Raw genomic sequence first — 17,415 nt, 5'->3', positions numbered from 1 at the left:
ATGATAAGTCCTTCCGTGATGTCTTGCCCAGAGGGGCTGCCTTCACTGACTGGGTGATGTAATGGACTCAGGTCATGCAAAGGGCAGCTGCAGTCTCAAAAAGTTAACTGTTTGTTGCCTCGTCTGTGGACGATATAACTTCCTGTGGCAGGGGGACACCTAGTGGCCATAACTCGTCCCTGAACGAGTTTGGCTCCCCAGGTGTTAACTACTTCTCCAAAGTGAGTGACACCCACAGTCACATCAGCAGAGGGAGCACCCACGATCTGGTATCCCCCAAATTTAGAAATATGGGAAAATTCTCTTTCTACTACTCTGCCTCCAAAATGTGGAATGCCCTGTCACCATCCATTAAAGGATGTGAATCACTGGTTTCCTTCAAAACTGTCCTGAAAGTGCATCTATCAGGAAACTACAAGGGGAGTTGAATATTAAGGGGTCAGACATTGCTGTTGTATCTTTTTCTCCCTGTAAATCTAGCTGTTTGTATTACAGAATGAGGTCCATGACCTGAGGCACAACTCCAGTGGGAACACTGGCTCTCCCCACCACAGGATGTATGGGGAGAGCTACGGAGCCGAGGGCCTACAGGAGCCATACGCTCCAGCACAGTCCTATCACGGAGCTCCCCTAACAGGTCAGAACTGCCGTGACGCCCGGTAGTTGGGGAAAGAAAATGTTTAACTTGTCTTGTCTATGAAGAGCCACCCTTTACCCACCCTTTAAAAACCTTTAAATTGTGTAATTGAAGAATGTGTACCTTATAACGTTTATCTAATGCTTTTTTATTTATTTATTTTTTCAGTTTCCACCACGGGTCCATCTGTATACTACAACCAGTCTCCCGCTTATAATTCCCAATATCTCCTTCGTCCAGCGGCGAATGTAACCCCTACAAAGGTAATTATCACCTGTAATTTATGTGATTTGCATTTTTGTTGTATTATTCTTGCCCTAGCTCTGGTTTAGTGAATCCAAGTAATGTTTTTTTTTTCCCTTGTTCACAGGGCCCAATGTATGGTATGAGCCGCATGCCACCTCCACCACAGCACATGTATGCTTACCAGCAGCCCACACATACACCTCCCCTGCCAGCGGCTCCAGGCTGCATCTACCCTCCTCAAGACCAAGTCTTTGGTGCCCCGCTCCGCTTTGAGTCACCAGCCACCAGCCTGCTCTCTCCATACAGTGAGGAATATTATGGCCAACCCGCCACCAACCCACCTCCACTGCCGGAGCCTGGTTACTTCACCAAGCCGTCTGTAGTCCCTGTACAGCCACCAAAAAGCACTGAGGGGAAGGCCATGGACTTTGGAAAGATCGCTTTTGCCCCCCAGGCGCCATCTGAGGTCCCCAAAGTGCAGAGTTTTGGAGCTGGAGTAGTGGCTCAGTCCACACCCTCATCCTCATTCAAATTCAACTCCAACTTCAAATCCAATGATGGAGACTTCACCTTCTCAGCCAACAAACACAGTGAAAGCCTGCTGGGTCTTCTGACGTCAGATCTTCCCACCAAAGCTGATCCACCTGAACAGAAGCCTCCGGCCCCCGAGCAGCCCCCAACCCAACCGGGCATCTTCACATTTGGCACCAAAGGTTCAGAGGGGTTCTCTTTTGCCGATGCTGCGCAGAGCTCAGGCAATGGAGGCCTGTTCGCAAACGTGGAGCAACCATTTAGATTTGAGGACGCCCCCAAGCCGATATTTGGGATGACCACGCCTGCAGAAGAGAGGGCGGCAGAGAGTGACAACGAAAGCACACACCCGGACGAGGATGACGATGGCCCTCATTTTGAGCCCATCGTGCCCCTTCCCGATAAAGTAGATGTGAAAACAGGGGAGGAAGAGGAGGAGGAGATGTTCTGCAACAGGGCCAAGCTGTTCCGATTTGAGCCTGAGACAAAGGAATGGAAAGAGAGGGGCATTGGCAATGTAAAGATCCTAAAACACAACATGTCCGGGAAGGTCCGCCTCTTGATGAGGAGGGAACAGGTTCTCAAAATCTGTGCCAACCACTACATCATTGCTGATATGCTCCTGAAACCAAACGCCGGCTCAGACAAGTCGTGGGTTTGGAATGCCATCGATTATGCGGATGAGCAGCCAAGGACGGAGCAGCTAGCCATCCGCTTCAAAACGGCAGACGAGGCGGCGCTTTTCAAAACACAGTTTGAGGAAGCACAGAAAATTGTGCCCAAGTCGCCGGAAAAGCATGAAGATAAAGAGAAGAAAGAACCAGAACCCACTCAACCCCCAACAACGACATTTGGAGCCCAGTTTGTGTTGAAAGAAGGAGAATGGGACTGTAATGTTTGCTGTGTGAGAAATAATGCCACGGCTACAAAGTGTGTTGCTTGTAGGAGTGACAATCCTAATGCTTCATCACAGCCAGAAGACAATGAAACCAAAGGCCTTACTGGAGGGTCAACCTCAGCAGGGGCCTTCACCTTCAAGTTTGGGACTGATTCGTCGAAACCCGCCAGTTCAGGCACTGGATTCACAGGTTTCGGAGCTTTCGGAGCTTCATTGCCCTCTTCTTTTAAATTTGGTACAACTGCTGCTACTTCAACACCTGCGGACACTGCAAACAATGCGGACACAGCAAACAATGTGGACACTGCAAACAAGCCGTCAACTGCTGCGTTTGGCTCTGGCTTCGCTCAGTTTGTCAAAAAGCCAGGGCAATGGGACTGTGACACATGTGCTGTGAGGAATGAGGGCTCTGCGGACAGTTGTGTTTCTTGTCAAACTCCCAAGCCCTCAACTAAAACGGACTCGATGGCAGCGCCACCTGCACCTTCCCCAAAACCCCCTAGCCCTGCTTTTGGCTCTGCATTCGGGGCACAATTTGGTAAGAAGCCAGGACAATGGGACTGTGACACGTGTTGTGTACGAAATGAAGCTTCTGCCAACAATTGTGTCTCATGTCAAAGCCCTCATCCCTCAGCTACAACAGATATAGAACCTCCACCAGCCCCAAAGCCATCAGCCGCATCATCTGGTTCAAATTTTGGAGCTGCTTTTGCAAAGAAGGATGGACAGTGGGACTGTGACACCTGCCTTGTCAGAAATGATGCCTCCGCTCCTAATTGCGTTTCCTGTCAGACCCTGTGTCCCAACCCCTCCCTGGCAGCCATGTTTGCTAAGAAGGGTGGACAGTGGGACTGTGACACTTGTCTGGTAAGGAACGACGCATCTTCCAATCAGTGCGTGTCCTGTCAGACTCCTAATCCCAATTCAAGTAACACAGCCAGCAGCACCGCTCCTTCCAGCTCTGCATTCAGCTTTAGCTTTGGAAGTAAAAATTCATCCAGTCAACCTTCTGGAACTGGCTTTACAGCACCATTTACAGCACCCTCTGGTAGCTCTTTTAAGTTTGGCCAAAGCAAAGACAAAAACTCTGCTTCTTCATTTAAGTTTGAGGCACAACCATCTGGTGCCAGTAGTGCTTCAGGGTTCTCCTTCTCACTGCCCATTTCATCTGGTGGCTTTAAGTTCGGCACTCAAGATACTGGAAAGGAAACTTCTCCATCAGAGGATCCAACACCTGAGGATCCAACACCTGAGGATCCAACACCTGAGGATCCAACACCTGTAGATCCAACACCTGTAGATCCAACACCTGCATCAGGGTCTGCATCCATGTTTCTTAAGAACATTGCTGATCAGCATAGAGAAAAAGAAAAGGAGACTAGCATTTCGATCTCCACACCATCGTTGGAAGATACCGACCCAGATAATCCACTATTCAATGTTAAGCCTAACACCTTAGGTTTTGGAGACCTGGCTAAGACCACGGGAGGAGACTTCATGTTTGGACAGAAAGACCCCAATTTCAAAGGCTTTTCTCGTGCTGGTGAGCAGTTGTTTAAACCACTGCCGGTGACCCCCGCCAAGGGGGATTTCTCAGCTGACCAGGGCGAAGAGGACATGTACAAGACCGAGGAGGAGGACGACATTCAATTTGAACCCGTCGTTCCATTGCCTGACAAGGTAGATGTGGTGACGGGGGAGGAGGACGAACAGGTCCTCTACTCCCAGCGTGTCAAATTGTTCAGATTTGACCCGGCCACCAGTCAGTGGAAGGAGAGAGGGGTGGGGATCCTCAAATTCCTGAAAAATACAACCAATGGGAAACTGAGGGTGCTGATGAGAAGAGAGCAGGTCCTCAAGGTTTGCGCCAACCACTTGATCACTACTACTATGAACCTGAAACCCCTGGCGGGCTCTGACAAGGCGTGGATGTGGCTCGCCAACGACTTCTCAGAAGGCGTCACTACGCTGGAACAACTCGCCGCAAAGTTCAAAACCCCAGAACTGGCTCAGGAGTTCAAGCAAAAGTTTGACGAGTGCCAGAGGCTTCTTTTGGACATCCCTCTGCAAACTCCCCATAAACTTGTAGACACCGGCAGGACTGCTCACCTCATTCAGAAAGCAGAGGAGATGAAGACCGGCCTGAAAGACCTGAAATTCTTCCTGACTGATGACAAAACAAAGATGGGGAATGAGGGACAGTTCGGGGCACAGTTTGGTAAGAAGCTAGGACAGTGGGACTGTGACACATGCTGTGTAAGAAACGAGGCTTCTGCAAACAGCTGCGTTTCTTGTCAAACGCCTAACCCATCAACCAAAGCGGCAGACAGCTCGGCGGCTACCAATGTTTCGGCGCTCGTCATCAAGCCCCATGCCGACAGTACCGGCCCCACCCTGGAGTGGGACAACTACGACCTCCGAGAGGATGCGTTGGATGACACTGCCGACACGTCCGTCTACGCCTCTCCCATCGCCAGCAGCCCTGTTCGAAAGAACCTCTTCCGTTTCGGGGAATCCACCAGTGGCTTCAACTTCAGCTTCCAACCCATTATCAGTCCCTCGAAGACCCCTACTAAACTGAACCAGAGCAGGGCCTCTGTGGGCACCGATGATGAGCAGGATGTCAGTCAGGACGAGGACAGGGATGGTCAGTACTTTGAACCAGCGGTCCCCTTACCTGACCTGGTGGACACGTCCACCGGGGAGGAAGAGGAGCAGGTGGTGTTCTGCAACCGAGCCAAGATGTACCGCTACGACAAAGACCTGAGCCAGTGGAAGGAGCGGGGCATCGGAGACCTCAAGATCCTGCAGCATTTCGACACCAGGCGGGTGAGGCTGATCATGAGGAGGGACCAGGTGCTCAAGCTCTGCGCAAACCACTGGATCACTGCAGCCATGAAGCTGGAACCAATGAAGGGTTCTGATAAGGCCTGGATCTGGAGCGCCATAGACTTTGGGGAAGGAGCAGACGGCAAAGTAGAACAACTGGCTGTGAGATTCAAGTTGCAGGAGGTGGCCAACACATTCAAAGAGGTGTTTGAAGAAGCCAAGACGGCACATGATAAAGATGATCTGTTAACACCCGTGACTCCCAGGGTGGCTACTCCTCAAGACACTGCATCCACAGCATCTCCAGCACCACCAGCTGCCCCGGTATGTGGGCAAGCGGCCATCGCCATCCTGGAAGAAACCACCAAGGAGTGCACAGAACTGTCCCCTGACACTTTCCACACCCCCGATAGCAAGACCTCGGTTGCGACGTCACACAGCGCCGCCAAAGTGGTGGTGTCCCCTCCCAAGTTTGTCTTTGGTACAGATACCCTCCAGAAGATCTTTGGATCACCCAAATCTTCCCCTGAGTCCGAGGTGTCTTTGTCCTTCTCCGACGCCAAAGATGGTGGACCTCCTGCCCAAGATTCTCCTGCAGTGCCTGCATTCAGAATCCCAGAGAAAGGTAAGACCGTCTACTCAAGTTGACCAGGCTATGTTTGATTCTGAAGTGAATTTGTTGATTTTTGCTTTACTTTTCTGATGCTCGTCTCTGAATGGCAACACGTTGGTTTTTTTTTCCACATCATTTGACAGTTTGACCTCATTGTCTTGTTCCACCTACGTCTCATCATGTTTGCACCAACCCATGTTCAACCTATGTTGATAGGATAAGGCACAATGTTCACGTCACTCCTCTTCCGCTCCATACAACCTTTATTTCCTTATTTTTTTTAAATATATTAATATCAGATAAGTATACTTTGACAATTCACATTCATAATGAAACTACAGTTATAACAAGAGGCACTCTCATTGGGAATGCCTGAATATATAACCATATTTAAATAATTCCAATGTACATAACCGTATTTAACCTCTATAATTGACCAGTTTTAGACTTGTTTATTGTGATTGATAACTCCACCGTACTTTTAATTTCTTCTCACACGGCAAACCGTTATCTTTATAGGGTTGGATTTTAGGCTTTTCAAAGATAACCCAATGGCTTTTTGGACCAGCACATCTGCCACCCAATTTGAGCCCCCAGGTACTCTTTTGTCACAACGTGTGTGTGTCGCCACGTGACATGTTGACCCACTCGAACCCTCACCTGGCTGGCCCGTCACCGCCAGACATGCATAACCCAGCTGCACGGAGTGGAAAAAAACAAATCAGGATGGCGAATGTGCTGCATGTCTTAGTTTGTGTGACCAAGAGTGGTGTACATTTGTTTGCTAACCTACGAGTGACCCGCTAAATGTGTGAATTCATATAAAACAAGACAACGCAGCCGTTTGTTGTGCCCACAGCACACAACAGTACAGTTCAACTTCAAGTACACAGTTGAACAGAATGGTAAAACAAAACGAATTAAATAATGAATACATACAGTATAATTAAATCGCAAACTAAATGGAAAAATGCATTGACTGGTATAGCATCACATTATAAAACCGAAGCATCTGAAAATGGAATATAAGTGCTGCAACAAGATTGGTCTATACATTTACGATAATATTGTAAAACGCAATTTCTTTTGTCACAATAATCGTGATATGAAATTTTCGTATCGTGTGTGTGTGTGTGTGTGTGTGTGTGTGTGTGTGTGCGTGTGCGTGCACAAACGGCGTGAAACGACAACTCCTTGCATTACAAGTGAACAAGAATGCAGTAGTTTATGCATATGTACTTAATGTATATTTATGTCACAATAAAATATGTAAACCATGTCATATTAGAGCCCTCCCCCGTCAGCCCACTGTTCTTGGAATCTTGACTATTTTTCATCCCTAATTGGCATACCTGCTGCAGCACATTTAGTAATTGGTAATACGGTACCAGCCTGAGATGCACGGTACACGACCATCAGCACAGGTTGTAAAAAACAAGGGGCACTTCACTTGGCCTGTAGCTCCTGTTACTCTCCCTGTGTTGAAAGGTGAGCTGAGGAGATTCCACTGAGCGATCCCGCCCAGAGAGGAATGCGCCGACTCTCTGCGTCACACGCAAACCATTTTTAGTGCAGGATGTGTAGCAACAGTGGGTAAGGCTTGAAGCCCCATCCAACCGAAAAAAGGTAGCCAGGGTTCAAGTTGGGATAGGGCGCTATCCTGTGCTTCACAGGGTATTGGGTTACAAAGTAACTAGGAAATGCATTCCGAGTGTGCCCCGGTAGTTTGACCGTAGTAGGACGAATGCATGGTATGGAATTTTGTGCAATGCATGGAGAGTGTTCTTTGTGGCAACTAACAACCTGGATATGCAGAGATTAGCAGGGGTGTCACACCAAATTCGGGCCCTGGGTACAAGGATTCACTGCAGGCCCCCCATGTTCTTCATAGGGGGTAGGGGGTTTAACCCATTTAGACTGGGAACGCATTATTTTGTGCTTTAACTATTGAAAAATAGCAGATATACAAGCTCACAGTGCGGCACCGAGTGTCGCGCTGCGAGCTTGTAGATTTTGAAAAATCGTGAATATTTCAAATCCTTCTTGGGTTTTTTGAAAAACCTATGTTTCTATGTCAGTGGTGCTCAAACTTTTTCATGTGAAGGACCCCCAAAATGATATGAATTTGGCCACAGACCCTCATCTCAAAATATTTAGTTCCAGGGACCCCCCCCCCCCCAAGAAGCAAAATTTGAGTTACAAATGTTCGATAAAAAAATACATAATAATCAAAGATTTGCACACATTTTCACGACTTTTCAAAAATAGCTAAAGTATAAAATATGTAAGGCCCCTCCACCTTGGGCCCTAGTAACTCAGTCCCACTCCCCTGGCAGAGAACCCCTGAAGGTGGGAACACATTGAAGTTCCAAAGCTGCACATTGGACCTATGGAGTACCGAAGTCTGGTGGGGGTCCAAGCCACTCCCCATCAGTCATAAACCATTCAGAATTCCCCTTGGCCTTTTATTTTTTTTAATTGCCTAATATAACATCAAATTTGAATGAAACCAGGGATAGTGTCAGTACTATAGGTGTCTCTTTTATTATATATACGTACATATTCAAATGTGATTGTCAGTGTTTAGTAGGCAGGCTTGTATTTTTGGCTTCTGTGGATAAATTTGTTTTCCAGCATTCAGTTATGCTTTGTAACCATATTAATAAAACGCATGGGCTGATTTATTATTTTATATGTATACTGTATATATAAATATATAAAAAAAAAAAAAAGAAGGAAAACAAACAATTTTTCTTATATTGATTGATTTAAACAAACAAGGTGGTATTTTTGAATGGGAGCATATGACGCAGGGGGTATGACTTGGTTACTCTAGCAAGTCTTCTTTGTGACAATGTAACCACAGTGAAGCAAGTTAACTGTAATACAGTCTTGTGTCTCCTTCTGCAGCCCCTGCTCACACTGAACCTTTGCTTTCTTCGTTGTTTCTGTTGTTGTGTAGCGCCCCCTCAGGCAGAGGCAGGCAATGAGTCAGACGGAGAGGTGGAAGTGGTGTATGTAAGGGAACCCACGGCCGAGCAGGCTTCCTTGGCCAAGACGCTACTCCTGCCCCACACCTTCTTCTGTTATCAGAACGAACCAGACTACACCAGTGACTCTGAAACAGACGGTGAGACAAACGCAGTGCTGCCTCTCTACTTTTTCCTTATGAATCCTATTGTCCCTATTCTGGGGTGGACATTCTCTACAAGCTCGCAGTGCGTTTTTGCCACTTGATGGGAAAGGTGAAGTTTACCAAAAAAGAAATGTATATAATAATAATAATAACTGTTATTGGCTGAAGAACAGCAAGTGTGCCAGGGAAGTAATCAATTTACATAATCCCCCTGAACAAGCTGAACTTTGGTGTTTTCAGATGAGACCTATGAGTCTGCAGTGAAGGCCTTGAACGGGAAGCTCTATCCTGATCCCACAGAGAAAAGGCCTGCAGCCTCCCATGGTACGTTTTGTTGCATCTCAGCATGTAAATTATATCCTACTGTACATCTCAACGTGTACAATACATCCTAAATCTCACATTATATCTTTACTACTCAACTCCTCCCAAAACGTCCTACAGATTATCCTTCTTTTCAGTTATCATGTTAGAATTTCTCTTTGATATTCATATACTGTAATGTATTTATACATGCATATATACAGTATAGACACACTATAGACTACCTGTATACTTGTCATGGCACACATTATGTGGCCTTCAAAAATTCACTTTAGCACCTCCTAGAGGAGCTTGCTTGTAACTGGACCTGTAATTAGTGTCAAGCCCTTTCAGTTGTCTAGATCATCTCAATGATTCATGCACACCTGAAGTTCTGATTAGTTTAGTGTCTTTAGTCAGTGAACAGTTTAGTTCTCCTCTGCCCTTTTTCCTCCACTGTGTGTGCTTTCGAGTTTAAGTTCAACTGTTGCATTTTGTATTTTGAGCGATTGTGCATTTCTAATTCACGTGACTTTTAACATTTCATGATGTAGAGGTTTAATAATCATAAGTAAAGCTGATTGTTGCCTGTTTGTAGCTTGTAGATCTTCCATTTATATATGTATTACAAGAAGCAGTTTGCTTATGACAAAAAGGCATTTTTGTCATAAGCAAACTGCTTCTTGTAATACATATATAAATGGAAGTTAGGTTCTAAGTAATTCATATTGTTAGATTTTGAACAAAGAGATTGTTTGTATGCTGTGATTATTCATTTGTGAGGTTTGTTTGGTTTCGGAGAGAGAATAATACATTAGAACTATGCATTAAAAAAGTGGGGAAATAGATGAGTTTCCGTATCTCTGTGCAAGTTTAATACAAGAGCAATCGGTTGAATTCATCTTCTCCACCTCCAGGCACTCAGGCAGAGGTGGCCGGTGGTACGGTGACCCCAGACTGCCAGATAGTGTGGGAAAAGAAGGCCACACCAGAGGAGGAGGAGAAGGCCAAGAGCCTGCTGCTGCCTCCCCACTTCTTCTTTGGCATGGGTACCAGTGATAGCGACAGTGACAGAGACAAACCAGAGGACTTTGAGACAGAGGTCCGCAAGGCCCAGGAGGCCCTGGTAAGCACCATCACTAATTACAAAAATAAACAAATGGACTAAAAACTATTTAAAAAAAGTCCAATCACATTTTTATCTGAAAGAAAACTCGTGCAAAGGAAATGCAACACATGCCTGGCGATCCATTGAATTGGAACTCCATTGTTGAACCATTTCAGGATGCCGAGCTACAAACAGAAGCCGCTGCGTCTTCTGGCCGCACAGCGGAAGCTCCACAAGAGCAGACCGCTGTCCAGCAGGTTACGGAGGACCAGGCCCCTGTGCCGGAGGTTACAGAGCCACCGGTCACTTCTCACGAGACTCCAGAACCACAGGCTGAGAGCCAGGAGGCCCCGGAAGAGCAGGCTCAACCCCACCATACTCCTCAACCACAGGTAGGGGTGGGCGATATCGTGATGCATATCGTTGAGACGATACAATGTCTCCACGATATGCCTTTTCAGAGATATTGATATCATATCTTGTGAGTCTTGATACAATGAGGGAGAGCCTTGTAAAAAAATCCTGTTGAATTGTTAATAGAGATTCATTGCAGAAGTTATTTAAATCTGCATTTTGGTCTAAATCAGTAGTTCTCAAACTTTACAATGGTGACATGTCTCCCCTTAACTCTGACAGTGTACAAATGAAACCAAGTGGGGGTTCATTTGGTTTCATTTGTATACTGTCAGAGTTACATACTTGTAAGGGTCGATTTAGACCTCCCAAAAGGAACCCAGAGAGTCCCTGAACCCCACTTTGAGGAACACTGGTCTAAATGGTCTGTTACTCCTTTTTCTTTTAGTTTTTGTTACCTAGTTGGTGGTTGTACTGTTAAGTGACATGAAAATTAACCATAAAAACCAACATGAAAAATAATCGTGATAAAATTGTGTATCGTGATGCAGCTTGGAGAAATATTGTGATATTGTATTTTTCCAGGTGTCTCCAGAACCCCAGACCGTGGGCCAGGTAGCCCCAGAAGAGCAGGCTCCGAGCCAAGAGTCTGTAGAACCCCAGGTCTTGGACCAAGTGACTGAACCAGAATCTTCCACACCCCAAGAGCAGTCCACTGAGGCTCAGAGTGTGGCCGCTCCCATAGACCTGTCAACGAAAAAGACCTCTGAACCTGACTCCACCACTGACACTACTACTACTGCTGCTGCTAGTCAAGGTAATATAGAACACTACCAGTACTGCTGCTACTCAGGGTAGTATGTAGTGCACAAGCCTACCCGTGTCCTTCATGCCAGAAGTGAAACCACAGACAGACAGGAAAGCAAAGGGGTAACATGTGATACAGAGCTTGAAAATCATGTTTGAATATTATGACCTATACATGTAATTTTAATATTTGTCAGTGTCAATTGACATACATGTATGGTTCAAATTCAGATGTTAAGTACAAATCATGTAACCTGGTAGAGGGATGGGTTATGTAGTTAACTTGTCACAACTACTCCCAAATGGTGAGATATCTTGCTCTGTTGCTTCATTGTTTAGGGAAAAAGGTCTACTCATTTACTCGTCTACTTTTAGCACATAAAGGAAAACAAATAAAGCTGTCAAAATGGCTGCTATGACGCATACTATACAAGGAAGGTCAGGATAATGAAATAAATATGAACAATTACTATACAGTAACATTCTCCCATCTCACCCACTCACTGCTTGGCTAGTATCGTGTATGCCGTGCACTTAACCTCCCTTTACCCCTCTCTTTCTCTGCAGACTTCGGATTCAACTCATTTGGGAGCTTCTCTTTCGCTGACCTGGCCAAAAACACCAGTGAAGAGTTTGCATTCGGAAAGCAAGGTTTGCAACCCCTTTTAAAAACAATAATGCATCATCGATTTTGATTGGTTGATGGAGAGGAGATCCCTTGAGGAATGACCTGACTCATCTGAGCAGAGGTGAAACGTAGACGAAACTGGAAGAGACCGAGGACACATTTAGCAACCCGATGACACACGCGCAAATCTCCACAAAACTGAGTGGACACAATCTGAAACGGGTGGTTCTCAAACGTTTTAATGTCAAGGACCCCCTATAACTCTTGAGGGCGTACAAACGAAATGGTTCCAGTTGTACGCTCTCAGTTACAGACGTGTAAGGGTCCATTTGGAATCCCCTCAAGGAACCCTGTGTGTCCCCTGGTCTAAAAACGGAGCATAAATGCCTTTGTCGTTATTATTTTCGTAATTTCCTTTTTACACCTTTCTGCCCAATTTAGTCCTTATGCCAATTATATCCTCCTCACACACATTGTGTGTTGTCACTGATATTTTATCCTACTGACTCACCTACCATTGAGGAGCCCCAACCTGGGAGGACGTAGTCTTCGCCCTACTCCTCCCAACACTCTGCTGACAGGTGGCGCCCCCAGCCCCTAAGAACACTTGACAGTGACAAATATCACCCTCCCCACCCGACTTGTTTCCCACGAACACGGAGGAGTGGGCAGGCACTTTGCAGCTGCACCACCAAACCGTCTGTAAACAGCTAATCTCTGGCACGATGGCAGCAAAACTGTGCACGCTCACTCGCTGGGTGCCAGAGCAGAACATCTGCCCCCAATTTTTTACATGGGCCTTTATAGCGCCACCAGGAGGTCGACTTTTGTAAAACACATTTTTGGATATCATTCAGATGTTATCCAAAAATCACACAAATCAGTACACAGTATCTCTATAGTCATGTGATCAAGACGGATCTGTCTGATATTTCATATTCCATCCAGATTGGCTAAATTGGCTTCCAAAGTTTTCAGGATTGGTCCGTTTTGAACAACATGCCTCAAATCATGATTGCAGCTTGTGCTTTCCGAGAAACTTTGCACGCACATTCCCACTAGGTCATGGAACAAATGCCACCCTTTTCACATTGGCCTGCTTTAGCGCCACCAGCAGGTCAACCTTTGCAAAACACATTTTTTGAACACAAGCATGATTGCTGTGAAAGGCAGAAGACATGGCAACCTTTTCACATTGGCCTATTATAGCACCACAAGGAGGCCACAATAATCTTCCTGACCTGGCGAAAACCAGGCTGTGCTCGGAATAGCACTGCTTCTAGTTGATTACTGAATTAATACAAAAATAAGTAATGAAAAATCCATGTTTTCCTTATTTTCTAGACTCCTCCTTCTCGTGGTCGAACGCCGGGGCTAAGGTCTTCGGGGCTGCAGCGACGCCGGCGCCAAAGAATGATGGAGAGGAGGAGGGGAGTGACGAAGAGGATGCGTCCAATAACGACATCCACTTTGAGCCCATTGTGTCGCTACCAGAGGTGACCTACTGACACACACACACACGTCTTTAAAAATCTGTAACTTGGATCTCCTCAAATAAGAACTATATTCCAAAAATAAACACACCATTTCGATTTTACTCATATGGATATGAAGAATCGACCAAAGGAGGAAATGTACACATTTACCCAAAGAGTAAGACAATAAACGCTGGAAACTAAGTCAAACTAAACCCAATCACTACATTTCCCATGAACAGTGATTTCAAACCTGGAAGTGTAATAAATAAACGATGCAGAGCCACCCACCTGACAGAAACGACCGATAATTTGTTTTTTTTTTGGGAACACGGTTGTTTATATGATCTAAGATTCCCCTATTATATGGAGATATCATACAATAAATAACAATGGGTAACTGGGTAATGGCGCCATCTAGCGACAGTGATGTTAGGACTTCAGAGCTCTATCAACTTCAATTAGTCAAATATTGGATTATTGACTCAGGAATGTGACCAAAACAAATCACGTATTGAAGGCTTCATGTAACTGACATAAAATGTGTATTTCTTTGTGACGTATTCCTTTTAAGCAATTGATTATGTTATGTGTTATTTTGTGTTGACTGAAGTGAATATTATTTTATATTGGTACAAAAAAACAAATATTAATAATACCTGAGATGGATGCAATGCTCAAACTTGTTGACCTTGAAAATACAAAAAAAACACAATTGTCCCTAATATAATATAATAATAATCCATAGTTGCAGCTCTGGGTGTAACATCGAAGCCTCTCCTCACACCAGAATTCCACACAAATGAAAACCGCCTGTGTCTCATTCTGTCTCACGAATGAAAACCGTCTGTTGTGTTCTCAGGTGGAGACCAAGTCTGGGGAGGAGGAGGAGGAGATCCTCTTCAAGGAAAGGACCAAGCTGTACCGCTGGGACCGGGACCTTAACCAGTGGAAGGAGCGTGGAGTGGGCGACATCAAAATCCTCTTCCACCCTGTCAAACACTTCTACCGCGTCCTGATGAGGCGTGAGCAGGTGCTGAGAGTGTGTGCCAACCACACCATCTCCCAGGCCATGGAGCTCAAACCCATGAACTCGTCGGCCAACGCTTTGGTCTGGACCGCCACAGACTACACAGGTTTGATTGAATACTTAATAAACAGTTTGCAGTACAGCAAGTGCAATTACGCAAGTAATGCTAGTAAAAGCATTACACAAAAAAAGCCTTGATGGCTTGATTCCATTGTAGTTATTTTGTGAAGGAGGGTACAATGTTACTGGGAACGGTGATTCTCAACCCTTTGTTTTTATTTCACTGACCCCCAGTTTGATATGCACTAGGCCAGTGGTTCCCAAACTTTTTAGCTTGTGACTCAAAAAGTAAATTAGACATTCGCCCGGGATCCAAGCTATTGAAAACATCAAAAACTCACAACGTGTCGCTTCGCGCCACGTTGTGAGCTTGTAGATAGGATATTTTCACTATTTCTCAACATTTGTTTTCAACTTTATGGAATTCCTTAGATTTTTCTTTGATTTCTTCATGAAATTACTGAAAAATCATTGAACTATTATAAATATTTTGAATAATAATAATTAAAAAACAAAATGTAGGAAACAAAAAACAAAGGGACCTATAAAAAAATCTGTCTGCGACCCACAAATGGGTCCCGACCCACTGTTTGGGAACAAGTGCATTATGCCATGGACTGTGTACTACTGTGGGAATGTGGGAAGTGAAGACGCTGACTGTTCCCAATGTATGAATGAATGGACCATTGTAAATCGCTTTGAGTTCTCAACTTGCTTAGAAAAGCGCTATAAAAATGCTATCCATTATTAATATTATGGACCCCCAATTGTTAGTTATGTATCTCTGAGACCCCAATCTACACTGCAAAATCCTGTGTTAATTTGACTCTGTCGCATCTCTTTCCAGAGGGCGACGGCCGAATAGAGCAGCTGGCGGCCAAGTTCAAGACCCCCGAGGTGGCCGAATCCTTCAGGAATACCTTCTGCGAGTGCCAGAAGCGCATGGGCCAGGACACGTCTGACCCGTCCTACAAGCACATGTCCCGGGCCTCGCAGCACTCCAGGGAGACCAACCCCCTGGTGTTCCTCACCGTGGCGGCGGACGGCCAGCCTCTGGGCACCGTCACCGTTGAGCTTTTCTCCCACGTCGTCCCCAAGACGGCGGAGAACTTCCGGGCCCTGTGCACCGGCGCGAGGGGCTTTGGATTCCGGGACTCCGTGTTCCACAGAGTCATACCGGACTTCATGTGTCAGGTGAGGAGCGGGACTAAGAACACAGTGGGTGTCTGAGTGAGACCCTAGAGCTGGGTGATGAGGACAAAATCAAATGTTACAATATTTTTGACCAACGTATGCACATTTAAAAACAAAAGGAGTTGAGTCTGGCAATCAATAGAAAAAAATCACACCCAATGTGAAGTGAGCGGTGGTCGTGCTTGCATAACATCTTCAGACTAGGATTTAAGTCTAGGATGTACAGGCTATGCTACACACACGTTTTGCTATGGCAAAACGCTGAGGAAAAAGGCTACAGACATATGACATCACTAGACAAACATGATGCTACGTACACACATTTTACTATGGCAAAACGCTGAGGAAAAAGGCTACAGACACACGCACAGCCACTTGTAGGAGCGGTTTGCACCGCTCAACAACATTAAGATCACATTACAGAGTTCAAGAAAAGCTCAAAACACATTAACAGAAACTTGGTAAAAAGGTTACATTTCATACCGTGGTTATGATGTAAACCTAGACTATCAATCGCCCTCAGACAGCTAAAAGTGAGGGAGAAAAAGTGGGTATTTAGGTTCGATTTAAAACTTTTCAATGGTGGATCTTGCTGGGCTTGCCACTCTTGGTGCCCAGCGCGATGTTCCAAGTCTGTATGTTTTAGACCTGAATTTGGATATTGAGACGATCTTTTATGTTTGAAAATATAATAAAACGCATCCTACAAAGTACAGGCTCACAGTGTCTATAATTTAGGCATTTAGCAGACACTAATCCAGTACAAAAAGCGATGAACTTTTTGACTAATAAAGTATCTAATCAATCAAAACTCTTGTGCTGCGCTGTCGTTTCCACAGGGAGGCGACATCACCAACCACGACGGCACGGGAGGCAAGTCCATCTACGGTGGCGCCTTTGAGGACGAGAACTTTGACGTGCGCCACACGTCCGCCGGCCTGCTGTCCATGGCCAACAAGGGCCGCAACACCAACAGCTCCCAGTTTTACATCACGCTGACGAAGACGGAGCACCTGGACTTCAAGCACGTGGTGTTCGGCTGGGTGCGCGAGGGCATGGACGTGGTGAAGCAGATGGGCACGCTGGGCACCAAGAGTGGCAAGCCCAGCAAGAGGATTGTGATCACAGACTGTGGGCAGCTCTAGTGGCGTCCGGCTTTTTTAAACCTCACCTTGCTTTAAAAGGATCCCTGACCAATGAGCCTTATATGCCTTAATACATAAGTGCCCTCTTATCAGGCCACTGAAACGGCAACCTGCCACGAAAGATTGAAGGAATCAAAAGATTTCCTGCTGACGAGGATGGATGCCAAGTCAGTCAAGATCAAGAAGAACAAGGCCAATGTGAAGTTCAAGGTGCGCTGCAGCAGGTACCTGTACAACCCTGGTCATCACCGAGAAGGAGAAGGCTAAGATCAAGCACTACCTGAAATAAATAAACATTTAATTAAAAACACATTAAATATTTATATTTAGGGCGTTTTTAATGTATTTATTTTTTGTTATAGAGGACAATTATTGTATGTATTAAGGCATATAAGGCTTATTAGCCAGGCATCCATGTAAT

General features: G+C 45.6%; 1 protein-coding gene across 1 annotated transcript in view; it reads left to right on the top strand.

Annotated features, from left to right (window-relative positions):
* Positions 1-17,042, top strand: part of ranbp2 (RAN binding protein 2) — a 38,443-nt gene extending 21,401 nt beyond the window's left edge. The window contains exons 17-31 of the mRNA XM_080752698.1: positions 496-637; positions 806-900; positions 1,008-4,530; positions 4,639-5,766; positions 6,274-6,351; positions 8,717-8,884; positions 9,131-9,214; positions 10,111-10,319; positions 10,478-10,693; positions 11,241-11,472; positions 12,030-12,113; positions 13,435-13,586; positions 14,428-14,701; positions 15,503-15,849; positions 16,689-17,042. Of these exons, the coding sequence (XP_080608824.1) occupies positions 496-637; positions 806-900; positions 1,008-4,530; positions 4,639-5,766; positions 6,274-6,351; positions 8,717-8,884; positions 9,131-9,214; positions 10,111-10,319; positions 10,478-10,693; positions 11,241-11,472; positions 12,030-12,113; positions 13,435-13,586; positions 14,428-14,701; positions 15,503-15,849; positions 16,689-16,994 (7,038 nt within the window). The 3' untranslated portion in view covers positions 16,995-17,042. The remainder of the gene's footprint in view (positions 1-495; positions 638-805; positions 901-1,007; positions 4,531-4,638; positions 5,767-6,273; positions 6,352-8,716; positions 8,885-9,130; positions 9,215-10,110; positions 10,320-10,477; positions 10,694-11,240; positions 11,473-12,029; positions 12,114-13,434; positions 13,587-14,427; positions 14,702-15,502; positions 15,850-16,688) is intronic.
* Positions 17,043-17,415: the final 373 nt, after the last annotated feature.

This window comes from Nannobrachium achirus (assembly GCF_963921795.1).
Source record: "Nannobrachium achirus genome assembly, chromosome: 22".
NCBI lineage: Eukaryota > Metazoa > Chordata > Actinopteri > Myctophiformes > Myctophidae > Nannobrachium > Nannobrachium achirus.
Note: the sequence above shows the minus strand (reverse complement) of the source record. Positions and strands in the feature narration are given on the sequence as shown.